Source organism: Perca flavescens, chromosome 5 (genome assembly GCF_004354835.1).
Source record: "Perca flavescens isolate YP-PL-M2 chromosome 5, PFLA_1.0, whole genome shotgun sequence".
Lineage (NCBI taxonomy): Eukaryota > Metazoa > Chordata > Actinopteri > Perciformes > Percidae > Perca > Perca flavescens.
The window spans coordinates 12,101,162-12,117,121 of NC_041335.1; the positions used below are offsets into that span (position 1 = coordinate 12,101,162).

General features: G+C 43.9%; 1 protein-coding gene across 1 annotated transcript in view; it reads left to right on the forward strand.

The window, feature by feature from the left end:
* hmcn2 (hemicentin 2) overlaps positions 1-15,960 on the forward strand; it is a 54,813-nt gene that overhangs the window by 26,493 nt on the left and 12,360 nt on the right. Inside the window, exons 29-62 of the mRNA XM_028577788.1 lie at positions 226-370; positions 762-888; positions 979-1,136; positions 1,645-1,923; positions 2,011-2,153; positions 2,890-3,040; positions 3,257-3,472; positions 3,595-3,708; positions 4,239-4,426; positions 4,527-4,623; positions 4,771-4,932; positions 5,091-5,204; positions 5,400-5,596; positions 6,010-6,091; positions 6,174-6,305; positions 6,390-6,533; positions 6,647-6,806; positions 7,295-7,419; positions 7,520-7,703; positions 10,263-10,360; positions 10,447-10,725; positions 10,825-11,015; positions 11,243-11,324; positions 12,096-12,232; positions 12,341-12,482; positions 12,579-12,723; positions 12,850-12,977; positions 13,587-13,743; positions 13,848-13,969; positions 14,394-14,558; positions 14,686-14,793; positions 14,901-15,035; positions 15,365-15,499; positions 15,649-15,918. Of these exons, the coding sequence (XP_028433589.1) occupies positions 226-370; positions 762-888; positions 979-1,136; positions 1,645-1,923; positions 2,011-2,153; positions 2,890-3,040; positions 3,257-3,472; positions 3,595-3,708; positions 4,239-4,426; positions 4,527-4,623; positions 4,771-4,932; positions 5,091-5,204; positions 5,400-5,596; positions 6,010-6,091; positions 6,174-6,305; positions 6,390-6,533; positions 6,647-6,806; positions 7,295-7,419; positions 7,520-7,703; positions 10,263-10,360; positions 10,447-10,725; positions 10,825-11,015; positions 11,243-11,324; positions 12,096-12,232; positions 12,341-12,482; positions 12,579-12,723; positions 12,850-12,977; positions 13,587-13,743; positions 13,848-13,969; positions 14,394-14,558; positions 14,686-14,793; positions 14,901-15,035; positions 15,365-15,499; positions 15,649-15,918 (5,212 nt within the window). The remainder of the gene's footprint in view (positions 1-225; positions 371-761; positions 889-978; positions 1,137-1,644; positions 1,924-2,010; positions 2,154-2,889; positions 3,041-3,256; positions 3,473-3,594; positions 3,709-4,238; positions 4,427-4,526; positions 4,624-4,770; positions 4,933-5,090; positions 5,205-5,399; positions 5,597-6,009; positions 6,092-6,173; positions 6,306-6,389; positions 6,534-6,646; positions 6,807-7,294; positions 7,420-7,519; positions 7,704-10,262; positions 10,361-10,446; positions 10,726-10,824; positions 11,016-11,242; positions 11,325-12,095; positions 12,233-12,340; positions 12,483-12,578; positions 12,724-12,849; positions 12,978-13,586; positions 13,744-13,847; positions 13,970-14,393; positions 14,559-14,685; positions 14,794-14,900; positions 15,036-15,364; positions 15,500-15,648; positions 15,919-15,960) is intronic.

Here is a 15,960-nt window from a genome sequence, read left to right on the forward strand (position 1 = left end):
TGAGTTCTTTCACCCTGAATTCCTGTTTACAGTTAATGTAAAACTTGGGCTGCATGTAATACACCTTGTTGATATCTAGCTGTACAATGCCACCAAGTGGCCATTGTTCTAATTACAATTACATGAGACACTTAAGATGCACTAAACTGGTTGCTGTAAAGTGCTATATAAATAAATGTTGATTGATTGATTGATTGATTGATAAACAGATTTCTGTACATCCAGGTGGACAGTCCTGGGGTGTATCTGCAGAATGGGAACAGGCTGCTGAGAATCTACAGAGTTCAGCCTGAGCATGCAGGAAGATTTGCCTGCACTGCTCAAAACTCAGCTGGGGAGGCCCGGAGAGAATATGACATAGTGGTGCAAGGTGAGCTCATAAACCAGCTGTCTCACTGGTATTTAGTATATTAAATTATAGAGTGGGAAAAGACAGATGTAAGGAGAACTTCTACATTAAGTAGAGAGTTAAAAGGGAGATTTTTCTTGGCAGCCGTCTAAAGCCCCCAAAGAACAGTTCAATTAAACTTTAATACTCCACTTAATGTAGCATCGATCCTGAAAGTGGCCATACATACGTCCTTCAATGCTAATGACCTAATTTACTGATGTCCCTCTGTAATCTGGGTGATTTCAACATCTCATCATTTTTCCCTCACAAGTGTGAGTTGAAATTTGAAGTAATCATGATCTCGTTCTGATTAAAACCACGTGAACTAACCAGTGTACTGTATTTCTGGTGCATGCGTAAACTTTTCCAGCTCCGCCGGTGATCTCTGGAACATCCCGGCTGCAGGAGTTAACTGTGGTACTGGGCCAGGAGGTGGACTTTCAGTGTCGCGTTAGCGGACGACCAGCACCCAGAGTGGAATGGAGCCGTGATGGAGAGTAAGCGTCACTCTAAATGTTTATTGATGTGACATTCAGCGCCACACACCCATAGTATTGATTTGATCCACCAACCTTTCCTCTCTCCAGGGTTCTGTCCCGCGACGGAGACCCCCATGTGGAGTTTCTGGAAGATGGCCAGGTGTTGAAGGTGAAGTCAGTAAGACTGAGGGACCAGGGGCTTTACCAGTGTCTGGCCAGTAACAACGCAGGAACTCAGATGCGCCAGTTCAGACTCACAGTGCAAGGTCTCTACTTTAATTTAAGACCCATACACTCACAACCACACTGGCCTAAATTCAGCTTATACTCTCAGTTGTTTTTGTTTTCTCTACAGAAAGATATTAAAAAAAAAAAAAAAAAAAAACATTGTTTAAAAGTTATCAGGATATTGTATGGTTCTTTTCCAAAAAAGTGCTGTGGTAGCAGTATTATTTTGAGAAAGAAACGTATTGAACATGATATTTAATTCATGTGTAGGAAGCGCCTCTACAGTTGTACTATTTAACTTTCACCACACTGCCGGGTCTATGAGCACACACTGAATTCTCTTTATGCAAGGCTCTGGGGATTTCTGGGTCACTTTAAGACAGTGTGCTTTAATTACCCAATGTTTTGCACACTGCATATCTGTTTTAGAGAGTCTCCTGCACAAAACAGGCCAATCCCCTGAGGATCTATTCATCCTGTGCTATGAGCTAGTAAAAAATCTTACTGGCTGTAAAACATGAACGTATTGTCGGTCTTTCTCACCAGCCCCCCCCACCATCAAGGGCCCCAGTGAGACCTCGGAGGTGTCGGTGGTGCTGGGTTTCAACACAGTGCTGCCCTGTGACGTTGAGGGCTCACCCACACCCAGCATCACCTGGTTAAAGGACAACCAGCCCATCGTGTCCAGTCCCCAGCTGACATACACCCGCGGCGGGCAGTCGCTGCGACTGGGGTCCGCCCGGGGAGACAGCGCTGGCCTCTACACCTGCAGGGCCACCAATCCAGCCGGCACCGCCATTAAGCATTATTCCCTGAGTGTTCTGGGTAAGACACATCTACGCCACACACACATTAAAGTGGCTGAGACAGAACTTTAAATAGAAAAACCTGTTTTTTTTCTCCTCTCATCAGTCCCGCCACAGATAGAAGGCGACTCTACATCCTTAACGTTTGGTAGTCAGGAGGAGAAAGTACGGATCAATGGGAGTTTAACTCTCTCCTGCCGGACCAAAGGTTTCCCTGAGCCCAAAGTTAATTGGTTCAAAGACGGACAGGTTGGTGTGCCATCCTTACAAGCTTTGTAACCACTATCAGCCTCTACTGGCAACCAGTATGAATCGCAACAGCCTCAACAGAATGCACATCCTCTTGCACAAGCCACCTCCACAGATTTTGTGCTACTGTATGAGTAAGCTAGTTAATTATAGCAAAGACGTAGAAGAAGAATCCAGGGATTAAGTATCATGGCCAATAGGGAGCAGCAGAAAATGCATGAGGATTAGGTGGATGGATTTTTTCTTTTCTTAAATGGGGGTGGAGGTATTGTTTATTTTTTTATTTTTTGTAAAACACTATATAGGCTGTGTTATGTGTTACAAAAGCCTGACATTTAAACACCTGCCACCTGTTATGTTGACTAATAATAATAATAAAATATTATTAATACTAATTATCTAACCTTTTAAAACCCACCACTGATACTGATACCTATACACATTTTTGAAGTGAGGCAGGAAAATCTTAAAGAGAACTTCACCGGTTTAGGATTGCACTTTTATCATCTTTTTCATTCCCTGCATTCTTCTTTCTTGTCAAAACCTGGCTCCTACTTTACCCACAATACATTTGACCGCCAACAGTTCAGTTTAGAGATTCAGGTGTGTTATGCTAGAGGCAACTCTGCAGTAGTACTCCCCGCGTCCTGTAAACAGACTTTGATTTGCGAAATCGTTGGCGTTCCCCTCTTAGAGAATATTTCTATCATTTGATGTATTTTTCTTTCGTCTTCAGTTGCTGAATGGAAACTTCCATGCCGGCATTCAGATGAGGGGCCACACCCTCCTCATAGAGAACGCCATGCTGTCCCATGAGGGGCAGTACACCTGTGTGGTCACCAACTCTGCAGGAGAGGACAAGAGAGACTTTCATGTCACCATTCAGGGTGTGTTGGGCTAAATCTGTGTATAATAAATGTATCATGATTTGGTATTCAGGTCAAATTGAAATGTCAGCTGATCTTTTCACATACTATTGGCCAAGTACAATTTTGTTTGGTAACTTGTAGATTTGATGTAGTATAATTAAGATGTTTTTGAATAACAGAAAATCTTCAATTAATAGAAAGTGACCTGACACAAACATGGCCTTGTCTTGCTAGTTCCTCCGGTCTTTCAGCGGGTGACTAACAGAGAAGCAGCCTGGGGTCTGGGACACGAGGGGGACCATAACCAGGACATGGGAGAGAAGCGGGAGGTGGTCCTGGGCCATCCAGTCACCCTGTCCTGTGAGAGCAATGCCATCCCCCCTCCTAAGCTCAGCTGGTACAAAGATGGACAAAAACTCACCTCTGCCGATGGCGTGGTACTGCTTCCAGGTCAGAGGGAACTCCTTCCTGTGTGATCTCAGTTACAAGCAGTAGTGTGGTTGTTGTGCATGACTGGGGCTTCATATTCATGGATAAATATTGCTGCTGTATGTGTGGGTTTGTCCTTTCAGGTGGACAGGTGCTACAAATCGCCCGAGTGCAGAAAGAAGACGCTGGAAAGTATACATGTCAGGCTGTTAATGAGGCCGGGGAGGACCGCATGCACTTTGAGCTGGAGATCCTAGGTAAGCAAGTGCATGTACAACATTTAGCTGGAATTAAAATGTATGCAATAAAATATGTATTAGGGCTGCACGACATGAGGAAAATATGCAATATGCGACAACGCTGTTGAACGTTGCGATAACAATATGACTTGGGATAAATATAAAAGCTATTAAAGTGTAGTTCTGCATTCAAGTCAGTTCTGCAATTATGCTGCTTTCAGTATTCTAATACAAGAAATTGCTTGTTGAATTTAAAACAAATGAAAGGAAATCATTTCCAACATTCTTTTATTGAACATTGAATTGAATATAAAAGGCACCACTAAAAACAATCATAACTTACATTTTAAAGTGCAGTTTTCTACTATTTTCTTCCAACTAACACAAAAAAGCTTTCGTGATAGGTCGCAGCCTTTCGCGATGTGTTTATTTGGCCAGTTTATAATAAAAAATAAAAAAAAACGGTTTATTATGCAGTCCTAATGTGTATTCAGAAAAGATGCAAAATAATTTCTTAAAGTGGGTGTGTAATGTGTTTACTTCCCCAGTCCCTCCTGTGATCATGGGAGCATCAGAGGAGTTTATGGAGGAAATGGGAGCGGTGGTCAACAGCTCTGTGGTCCTCCACTGCGATGTGACCGGACACCCCGCTCCATCCGTCTCCTGGCTGAGAGACGGGCAGCCGGTGCACACAGACTCACAGCACCACATCAGTGAGGATGGGACTCAACTCCAGGTTAGTCATTGTCGACTCTTCGACAAACACTAGCTTGTAAACCGATCCAACTGTGACATGTTGTATTCAGGGATAAACACTTCCCAATCCGATCTTCCAGCTCCTCAGCGTCCAGGTTTCAGACATGGCTGGGTATTTGTGTGTCGCTGAGAACAAGGTTGGAACAGTTGAGAAGCTCTTCAGTCTGACAGTGCAAGGTAAGAAAAATCTAAAACTCAAAGTTCTTTACCACTACCTCTGTATATTCAATTTCTCATGTAATCAGAAGGACCAATATTTTGTGTTTTTATAATGAATGTTATCGAATGTTCTTGTGTACAACACAACTGTTGTATCCTTTTCAGTGCCTCCTAGAATAATTGGCCTTAAAGAAGAGGACATTAGTGTGATTCAGGGCCACATGGTGTCAATGTTGTGTGACGTCCAAGCATATCCTCCTCCCGAGATCACCTGGACCAGAGACGGGCAGGTCCTCCACTTCAGCAGCGGCATCCACATTCTGCCAGGTCAGACCTCGGCCACCCATAATGCCCAAATCATTCTTATGTCTGGAGCATTTCCTTTTTTTCAATCTAATATTGGCCCAGATATTACATTTCATATAATTGTTTATAAATATATATATATATATATATATATATATATATATATATATATATAATAGGTGGCCAGATGCTACAGTTGCCCCGGGCAAGACTGGAGGATGCTGGGCAATATGTATGCACAGCCACCAACTCAGCAGGCCAGGACCAGAAGAGCATTCTCCTCAGTGTTTACGGTGAGCAAACACATGGTGACCCCTCTGCACAATTCAGCTACATATACAGATGATCAAATCTAAAAACATTGTCTAGGCTTAAAAATCTGTTTACCGCAAGCCAGCTGTGACCGCGGATAGTTCAGGAGTGAATCATAGCGGTTCTGAATGAATCAAACTGAGATCATGCCCCTGTCTTTATGTGCAAACCATCAGTCCTGCCGACCCTGAAGCCCCGATTAGATGCTGAGTCAGACTTGGTCACCCCGCAAGTTGGCTCCTCGGTCACCCTGAGATGTGAAGCACATGGTGTTCCTGAGCCTGAGGTCACTTGGTACAAGAATGGGCTGCAACTGGCTGCAGGCAACGGACTGAAGATGGATCGTCACCAGCTGGAGATCATTGGAGTTCAGGTCAGGAAGAAATGGCTTTACGTCATACGTTTGAGGCTACAAACAAAACAAAAGTATGTATAAAAAAGGACTCAAAGTGGCTTTTGACAGGGCTTAAAAATAAACCGACTTTACACGCAAATATATTAAATGTATAAGGCATACATATTTAACTTTTACACATTCATTCCATAAAATACACATATTGGAAAAGCCTAGGTAAACTGGACACATGCAGTAGCTGCATACTGTATGTGACAAGATGCAGCACTTTCCCTTTCTTTAAACGGGTGTGTTCAAGTTAATTTACCTGACTCAGAACACATGCATCAGCTATCGAGCAGGATAGAGCCTTGTCCCTCATTTTTTTATATAGCTTGTGTTCAAAATGCATCCTTCCTTTACCACAATTACCTTCTTTTTTTGGTTCCTAGATGACAGATGGTGGCACCTACACCTGCAAAGTATCCAATGTGGCTGGGCAGGTGGAGAGGACATTCAGACTGACCGTTCATGGTGAGAATACCTCTGCTTTGTTATAAAAGTAACAACTATCTTCAGAAGGGAGTGGTTTCATTCTACAAATATATGTCCACAGTTCCACCTGCCCTGGACGGGCCTCTGCAGGAGTCCCTAAACTACACCCATGGCTCCCATGTGGCCCTGCTGTGTGAGGCCTCAGGGGTCCCAGTGCCCAGCATTACCTGGCTCAAGGATGGAACTCCTATTGGTAAGAGGGAGGCAATGATGGGTGAACTGGAACAGTATGTGTCATGTGTGAAAGCTACTGTAAGCGAATGCGTTTCCCGTTCAGAGAGCAGTCTGCAGTGGCAGTGGTCCGTTCGAGGGAACCGGCTGGAGCTGGGGCCCCTCACTCTGTCTCACGCTGGAACATACACCTGTGTTGTCAAGAACAGCGAGGGACACACACAGAAAGACTACACACTCACAGTGCTGGGTAAACTAGAAAGTTTAGCAAAATAACATCCACTCACACTACACAATTCTACATATTACTCCTAAAAGGAAGGATTTTCAGTGGCATTTAGTTATAATCTTTGTCCTTCTCAGTATCGCCTACCATTCTGGACTCTGAACACTCTTCTGATGTGAGTGCACCCATGAGCGAGGAGTTGACCCTGGAGTGCAGAGCAACTGGAATCCCCACACCACTTCTCAGCTGGCTGAAAGACGGAGTGACTTTAGAGGGATCAGACGCCCGTCACATAACGTAAGTCATTCACATTCCCCATTTACTGCCAGTGCTTTACGTGCACACAGAATGGTATAAAGGAACAGTAATAATTAGAATAATAATTTTATGAGGCACATTTTGCTCGTATAGTATTACAAGCAGCACAAGAATCAATCAGCACCATTCCCTAAAGGTTTGGTAAATGAAATCATCATTGTCAGAGATAATGTGCATGACAGAGTGATGTGTGGACAGACAAATGGAGTCCATTGCCTAATTTCATCATGGGGAACAGCTGTTTTACAGCTGTTCTGCAGCTTCCATAGTCATCGCAACTGCATCGGCCAGAGAAAGCAAATGTCTGTGTGTGTGTCTGTGAGAAAATCGTGGGATGATGATAATGATGATGGGAAAGTAATACTGAGGTTAAGAGGTGGGCTGGACAAATGGATTAGACAGGAGAAATGGATATAGTAATACATGTCGTTAATGTGAAAACATAACGTGTATTTGTAACCCGGCAGTGTGACCCCTGATGGCAGCACGCTAACATTACTGAGGCTGAGTCCCGAGGATTCTGGGACGTATACCTGTTTGGCCGTCAGCCCGGCTGGACAGGAGAGCAAAATCTACACCCTCTTTGTACTAGGTCAGTTTGAACAAGAACATTTATATGTATTTCTGTGTTAGTGTTCCAAGTTTCTGAGGAATTTGTTTTCATTTGATTTGGCATTTTCACTTGTCACTAGTCCCACCGTCCATCTCTGGGGAGACCACTGGCCCCCGAGAGGTGCAGGTCACACAGGACAGTGCTGTGACTCTGGAGTGTCAGACGGCAGGAAACCCCCCACCCCGGATCAGCTGGCTGAAGAACGGGCATCCTCTGCTTCTCTCTCCTCGTACACGCCTCCTATCTGGTGACTCTGTGCTCAGGTCAGTTTAGACAGAGACAGTGGTGGAATGTAACTAAGTACATTTACTCAAGTACTGTACTGAAGTACAAATTTGAGGTACTTTTACTGCACGTGAGTATTTTCTTTTTATGCCACTTTCTACTTCTACTCCCCTACATTTCAGAGAGAAATATTGTACTTTTTATTCCACTACATTAATCTGACAGCTTTAGTTACTAGTTACTTTACAAATTAACATGTTTGCACACAAAACACATGGTTTATAAAATTTGTTTTTTATTGTAAATGAAACAACCCAACAATATATAGGCATACAAGTAGCCTACAGCTGAAGTGAATACACCCATGCTAAAGTTGACTAAAAAGAGGAATAAAAAAATCATCTTTTGGAAATTGATCTTAATGCCTTAATAAAAAAAAAAAAAGAGGAAAAATCCTACCTTTAAGGACACCACTTTTCTTTGTGAATGAATAACGTATCATAAATAAATAAATATTCTTCGTTAAAATACAGAGGGCATAAGTATACACACCCCTATGTTAAATTCCCATAGAGGTAGGCAGATTTTTTACTTTTAAAGGCCAGTTATTTCATGGATCCAGGATACTATGCATCCTGATAAAGTTCCCTTGGCCTTTGGAATTAAAATAGCTCCACATCATCACATACCCTTCACCATACATAGGGTCCTATTTTAACGATCTGAAACGCAAGTATCAAACGTGAAATGCAAGTAGCTTTGTGGGCGGATCTCGGGCGCTGTTGCTATTATACCGGCGGGATAAATGACTCTTGCGCCCGACGCAAATTTAAAATGGGTTGGTCTGAAGTAGCTAGGTGTGGTTTGGGCGTAATGTGCAATAAACCAATCAGAGCGTCATCTCACATTCCCTTTAAGAGCAGGCGCGCTTGTTCCATGGCGGATTGCTATTATGACGGCAGATTTGCCTGGCGCACGCCAGGAGCTGTCCGGGATGCGTCAAAGTAATAAATGACCGTCTCGACCGGGTGGCGATTTTGCTGCGGCCTCTCGGGCGCATCTCCTCAAGTCTGGAGAGGATTGCTGCAGCCATGGAGCGTGAGCCTCCAAACGCACTACATGCTCCTATTGTGCCCCTTCCACCCCCCCCCCCGCGCCCCCACTCCATCTCCGTCCACCTGCTCCACCAGGAGCACATTGCGCATTGCCACTCCCGGACCAGATCCCGCTGGAGTGTCCAATCCCACTGTAGTTCAACATCACGTCTCCTTAAGTCCTCTAATATTTCCTCATTTATGTCATCAACACATCCATGATTCATGGAAATGTTGTGTAAAACACAACAAGCCACAAAGAATGCTGCAACTTTTTGAGGACTGTACTGTAAAGTGCTCCTGACCTATCCTTACACCTGAAGCGCATTTTCAGTCATATTTTTCCTTGTAATTATGTATGGTTTGCAATGGGAACTGCTGCGTCCGTGTAGATGAGAGAAGCAAAGTGTATGCGCGTTGTGCACACGCTACATTAAGGCCAAGCATGTGCCCCTAAAATAGCATCTGAATAACGCGCCACTGACTTTAGACTAGCGCCACTGACTTTAGACTAGGTTTTTCCTGGTCTGTGGCGGAATTCTGAAACTGCAAAATAGCACCAGGGAACGTTTGTGCCTGAACACGCCTCCTCTTTTCGCTGAACCGCCTCCGGGAGCGCAAATACATTCCCTATTTTACCGACGTGCGTCTGTGAATGGAAAAGTCCGCTGTGCGTCGGGTGCAAAAAAGGAATGATACATGCCTCGGTGTACAAAGGCAATTGCGCTGAGTGCAAGATAGGGCCCTACGAGATTGGCATGGTTTTATTTCAGTTAGCCTAATAGCTGGTTTGATTTGCATTGAGAGATGGTCTTATGGAAAGTACCCCATGCCAATCTCTAGGTATGGTGAAGGGTATGTGATAATGTGGAGCTATTTTAATTCCAAAGGCCAAGGGAACTTTATCAGAATGCATAGTATCCTGGATCCGTGAAATAACTGGCCTAAAATCTGCCTTTATTAACATAGGAGTGTACTGACTTATGCCCCCTGTATTTTAAGGAAGAATATTTATTTATTTACGATACATTATTCATTCACAAAGAAAATTGGTGTCTACAAATACAAATAATTATTTTTTAATTAAGGCATTACAATCAATTTCCAAAAGATGATTTTTTTTTTTTTATTCCTCTTTTTAGTCAACTTTAGCATGGGAGTATTCACTTATGTTGAGCACTGTAGTTGATTGACGGAACTGTTTGGATCATTTCCAGTTTCTAAAATGTTTCTACATTTTTTTTCTGCATTTAGTACTTTTACTTTTAATACTTTAAGTATATTTTCCTGATTGTACTTTTATTTAAGTAACATTTTAAATGCAGGACTTTTACCTGAATCTAACAGAGTATTTTTACAGTGTGGTATTAGTACTTTTACTTAAGTAAAGGATCTGAATACTTCCTCCACTGCTGGACAGAGAAAGCCGAATACAAACGGAAAGAGTGTTGTTGTTAATAGATGGGGTTACGATGCTAAGTGTTTCCTTTCTTTCTATAAAAGGATTTCTCCCGTGCAGCTGTCTGACTCTGGACTCTACACGTGCGTGGCTCGCAGTCGAGCGGGTCTTGCCGAGCTCAGCTATGACGTCCATGTCCAAGGTACAGTCGTTAAAAACCACCTACTGATTTGGGTTTGAGTTTTTGGATCTGAGGGTTTCATACAGATGTATGTGTGTGGTCCGCAGTGCCCCCTGGTGTGGATCACGTTGAACCAGTCGAGCCAGTGACAGTAGTCCAAGGGTCCTTGGTGACGTTAACCTGCGAAGCGCGTGGCGTTCCCCCTCCGACACTGACTTGGTTGAAGGACGGACAGCCACTCTCTCTCCACCGAAACCTGCTGCTGGATGGACAGGAGACGCGGCTGCAGCTGCCTGATGTAGCGCCTTCAGACGCGGGCCTCTACAGCTGCGTGGCTAGTAACCAGGCTGGAAGCAGCACGAAGAGCTTTAACCTCACTGTGCTCGGTAATCACAACACAATCTGTATATTTCCTGTATGAAGTTAAAGTCAAAGTGTAAACTCCTGGAACAACTGAGCCAAAAACATTCTGCTTCCTAATCCAGAGCCTCCGAAGATATCCAGCTCCAGCTCTCCAGAAGAGCTGACCATAGCGGTAAACAGTCCACTGGAGCTGGAGTGCTCCGCCGTGGGAGTGCCACCTCCCACCCTCAGCTGGCTCAAAGATGGCCGTCCCTTGGAAGGAACTGACATTGTTCAGCAGAATGGACATTTTGTCAGGATTAGCAAAGTTCAGGTAATTTACAAACTGACAATATCTGATAATATTGCAAAGTTGAAGCTTCAGTGGCCAAGTCATACAGTAGCTGTGAGCACATGCACTATTTAGATAAGTGATGATAGTATTTTTAGAAATGTTAAATGGCCAACCATCTGGAAGTTGTTTTAACAGGATCAATCCAGGCTAATACAGCACTGTTATGCAAGAACCACTCAAGTTGATTAATGTCGTCTCTTCAAAAGGTCGATGATGCTGGTCTGTACACCTGCTTGGCCAGCAGCCTAGCTGGAGAGGATGGAAAAAACCACTGGCTTCGAGTCCAAGGTAACACAAGCTGCTTTTTTAGTGTTGCTCAATTTGGAAGAAATATATCATGTACCCCCCCCTCCTCCCCCCTCTGTCTTACCTTCCTCTCTTACTTGCACCTGGGACATGATGGATAAAGCTGAAGTGAAAATCTGTGTTTGCACGCAAGTTAAAACAGACTTGGTCTGGCATTAGCACTTTTCCTGCTACAGTCATGCACTGCAGTTAGGCACGCAATATGACGTATACAGTACAAGGACTTTTTCGTGCATGTGTTGATTGACGACAGACAGCTTTAATTTATGATACACTGTGCAGCATCCCATTGTCCCATGTCATCATTTGTTCTTCCTTTTTGTTCATGCTAGAATAAAATGTTTATATAAATACAATCCACGCAACAATGTGAAGACATATTAAGCTGCTGAGATCAATAAGTAAAACTTCCAACATCATGATGTCAACCTTTTTGGATTGTTATGACATACACAGCTCAGCAGGCTGTAAATCATTCTTACAGAATTGTTGTTGTGCTCTGTGTAGAAAGCATGTTTTTTTTTTTTTTTAGGGCAGACCCATGATTTTTACATCTGGCCTCTGATTTACCTTCTCACTGTATCTATTTCCATATCGTCTTGACTGAGCTCTTCTTTGCTTAAAAGGAGCACTTTAGACATAATAAAATATTGTCGCGTCATTCAATCTGATTAAGTGTGTGTCACCACAGGAAACGTTTTGTAATTTGCCTCTGTGAGATCCACCGCTTAATAATCAGTGATTGTGTTTCAGTCCCACCAACTCTCATTGGCTCTGGTGATGTGAGGACATTGACAGTGCCCGTTAATGGACATCTGACATTGGAGTGCCTGGCTGACAGTGACCCCCCTCCTGATATAGAGTGGTACAAGGATGAGGCCAAACTGCAGGTACAAAGTCAGAACAAAACAGAACAGGTACTGAACCAGAAGCCATCTCCTCTCACTCATACACTTTTTTTTTTTTTTTTTTTTTCGATCTTGCTCCCGTTATATCAGCTGGGTAGTCGTATCCAGCGGCTGGCAGGGGGTCAGTACCTGGAAATACAGGAAGTCAGGCCTGAAGACAGCGGCCAGTACAGCTGTGTGGTCACCAACATAGCTGGAAGCACCAGTCTGTTTTTTACAGTGGAGATTCTCTGTAAGTCGGCCCGTCGATAAAGAGCTGATATAAAAAAAAATGTAATTGCTACGTACTTAACCCAAGCCACTGCTATGTCACTTTATATTTCTCTAGTACCCCCAGTGATAAAGGAGAGCAGCTCAGTTGTGACCGCACACGTCGGCCAGGATGCAGTTTTACCTTGTGAGGTTGAAGGTGACTCTTCAACTACGGTCCTGTGGAGGAAAGATGGCTTCCCCATAACTCAAGATCACAATAAGTAGGCCTAAACTCCTGTGCAATTTGTCCATGCTACGCCAAGTGATAACAAAAACACAGACACAGCTACGCACTCTGGTGTCTATGCATTCATTCAGCTTGTCATTGTGTTTGTAATTTGTTTCAGGTACACTATGTTATCAGAGGGTTCCTTGCGTGTCAATGGGGTTAAGTTGAGTGATGCTGGCCGCTACTACTGCACCGTCTCCAACCAGGCTGGCTCGGATCACCGGGGAGTGGATCTACGTGTGTTTGGTAAATATAGCAAATAATAATAATAAAAAAAAAACTTAGCCTCTAACTGTGGTAGGGCTTTTTCCATAATGTTACCGTAACACAGGTCCCTGTGTTAGTTTTGGTTATGATTATAGTGCAATTGTCATGTTTAAGGTCCCATATCATGCTCATCTTTAGGTTTACACTTGTATTTGGGGTTTCTAGTAGAACATGTTTACATGCTTTAATATTAAAAAAAAACGTTTTGCTCATACATTCTATCTGAATTTGCCTGTATTCACCTTCTGTCTGAAATGCTGTGTTTTAGCACCTGTCTCTTTAAGCCTGAGTCTGAGTCTCTGCACCACCATTGCAGCCAGGGAATGACTGTAACAGCACTGTAGCGGCACTTTCTACCTATAAATAGTCTAGTTGTGACAACACATCCGCACAGAAGTCCTGACGGCTCATTTAAAGGCACTCACTGTTTCTGAATACGGGCTGTGTGCATTTGTCTGTGGATTGAGCGTTTTAAAAAAACAATATTAAATGCTATAAATCCTTTTTTTGGATATCTCATAGTGTTAAAAACCCACTGAAATACAGTACTGTGGTTACCATGTGTGAATCTGTTCTGTCTCCTATCAGTGGGTCCTTCCATCAGTCCGGGTCCATTCAATGTGACAGTAACCACAGGGATTAGAGCTGTGCTGAGCTGCGAGACGACAGGTATACCCCCACCTACAGTAACCTGGAAGAGGAATGGCACTCCACTCGATATCAGCCAGCAGCCCGGCGCATACAGGTAAAGACAAAGGACGAAGGACGGACTCCCTTCGAACATGCATACTGTACATTACAAATCACACAGACATCAAACTGAAAAGCTGACACAGCTGTTCTGTCCAGGTTACTGTCCTCTGGGTCCCTGGTTCTTTTGACACCGTCCAATGAGGATGAAGGTTACTTTGAGTGCACTGCTGTCAATGATGTCGGGGAGGAGCGCAGGGTCATTGAGGTCCTCCTGCAAGGTATTGATTTTCAGCTTTGTATAATGGGCAGTTGAGCGTTATTTCGGACGATCAGTCAATAGATAGATTACTTAATCGTCTGTCCCAAAGCAGTGAGAGCAATTCTCCTTCGATAAGGCTCATTAAAAAAACACACATTTAAAACGTACGAAACAGCAGCTTTACAGTATGTTGGTTGTTGGTTATTGCAGAGGGATTTAAAGATATCTTGTAAATGTTTTTTTCTGAGCCAGTGGAACTTTTGTCTGCCTGATGGTAGTAACTGGAAAGAGTGGTAGAGGGGGTTCGAGGGGTCCTCCATCACAGAGCAGTTGGACAGTTGAGATAGGGGGGTTTGGGGTGAACCGATTATCTTACTGCAGTGATGTATTATGCGGGAGAGTTTTGTGTTTGGATGAATGAATACATTATTTCGCCCTTTCAGTCCCGCCATCCATTGAAGACGATGTCACGACAGTCACAGCTGTGAAAATGTCTCCTGTGGTGTTGCCTTGTCACGTACAAGGACTCCCTCAGCCCACTGTCACCTGGACCAAGGGTGGAGCCACACTGGGCGCCAGAGGAGGAAGTTACCGCGTCCTTCCGACTGGTAAGATCATGTCTAAAGACTGTATTTTATTATACATCGTGGTGTACTGGAACAATAAAGCCACAGGGCAAAGAATATATTTTTGCTCATTAAACGTGACATTAAAATATGTGTCCTTTCAATGCAGGAGTGTTGGAGATCACTGCTGCTGTGCCAAGCCATGCTGGCAGGTACACATGCTCAGCTCGCAACCCAGCTGGAGTGGCTCACAAACACATCTCTCTCTCTGTGCAAGGTAGGCTGCCATAGACTGGCTGCATGCTGCTGTGTGATTATCACCTGTTGGAACGCATATAGTAAAACATGTAAACACAAAACAATTTGTTCTCACGTGTTCTTAAGAACCCCCAGAGATCATGCCAATGGCAGAGGAAGTACAGGTGGTGTTGCATCATGGGACCGTTCTTCAGTGTGAGGTTCAAGGCTTCCCCAGACCGTCCATCACCTGGCAAAGAGAGGGAGTTCCCATAGCAGCAGGTATATAAAGATAAAATACATAAGCACAACTTATGATCTTATAAACATATTGTTAGTTCACGGTAGAGAAGCTGGCATTGGTGCTCACATGGGCATTTGGTATCTGTCACGTTCACGGAAAAATACACATCAAAGTTGCCTATATTGCGGTTTTTCAGTGAGCTCCGTGACTGTTTTTTCTGTGAGAACATTTTTAATACTTTATTTACATTTTCACAGAATGGACAGCAATATTACCAATCAGTCAGCTCTATCAAACCTCAATGGAATTAATGGGACATGGTCTGATTTTCCGGCTCATGTGATTTGACTGCATTGTATGATTACAGGTCACAGGCTTGCTGTTCTCTCAAATGGAGCACTAAAGTTTTCTCGTGTCACGCTTGGTGACGCGGGGACCTACCAGTGCTTGGCAAAGAGTGAAGCTGGCGTAGCTGTTGGCAGGACCAAACTAGTCCTTCAAGGTAACTTGGACTTTCGGACGGGATGAAAATGGTGGTTTATTCCTCATAGTCAAACCGGTTTCTCCTAATTCCTGGGAAAAAAAGAAGAAAAAAAACTATTCTGGGCATTTTTAAATGAACTAATACTTGTTCCTCTCATGTTTGTCCAGTCCCACCCGTGCTGAGTGTGCCTCGTGTGGAGTACACTGCAGTGCTAGGCCAGCCAGTCAGTCTGGAGTGTGTGGCTGATGGGCAGCCACAACCCGAAGTGACTTGGCATAAGGAGAGGAGGCCTGTGGTGGACGGCGCTCGCATACATAGCTTTGCCAATGGAACCTTGGCAATTACTTCTACCCAGCGCAGTGATGCAGGCCTGTACACATGCACTGCCAAAAACCTCGCCGGCCGAGCCAGCCATGACATGAGGCTGGTCATTCAAGGTGAGTTCAGAGTGCCATTTAATATCATGTAAAGATTAGATC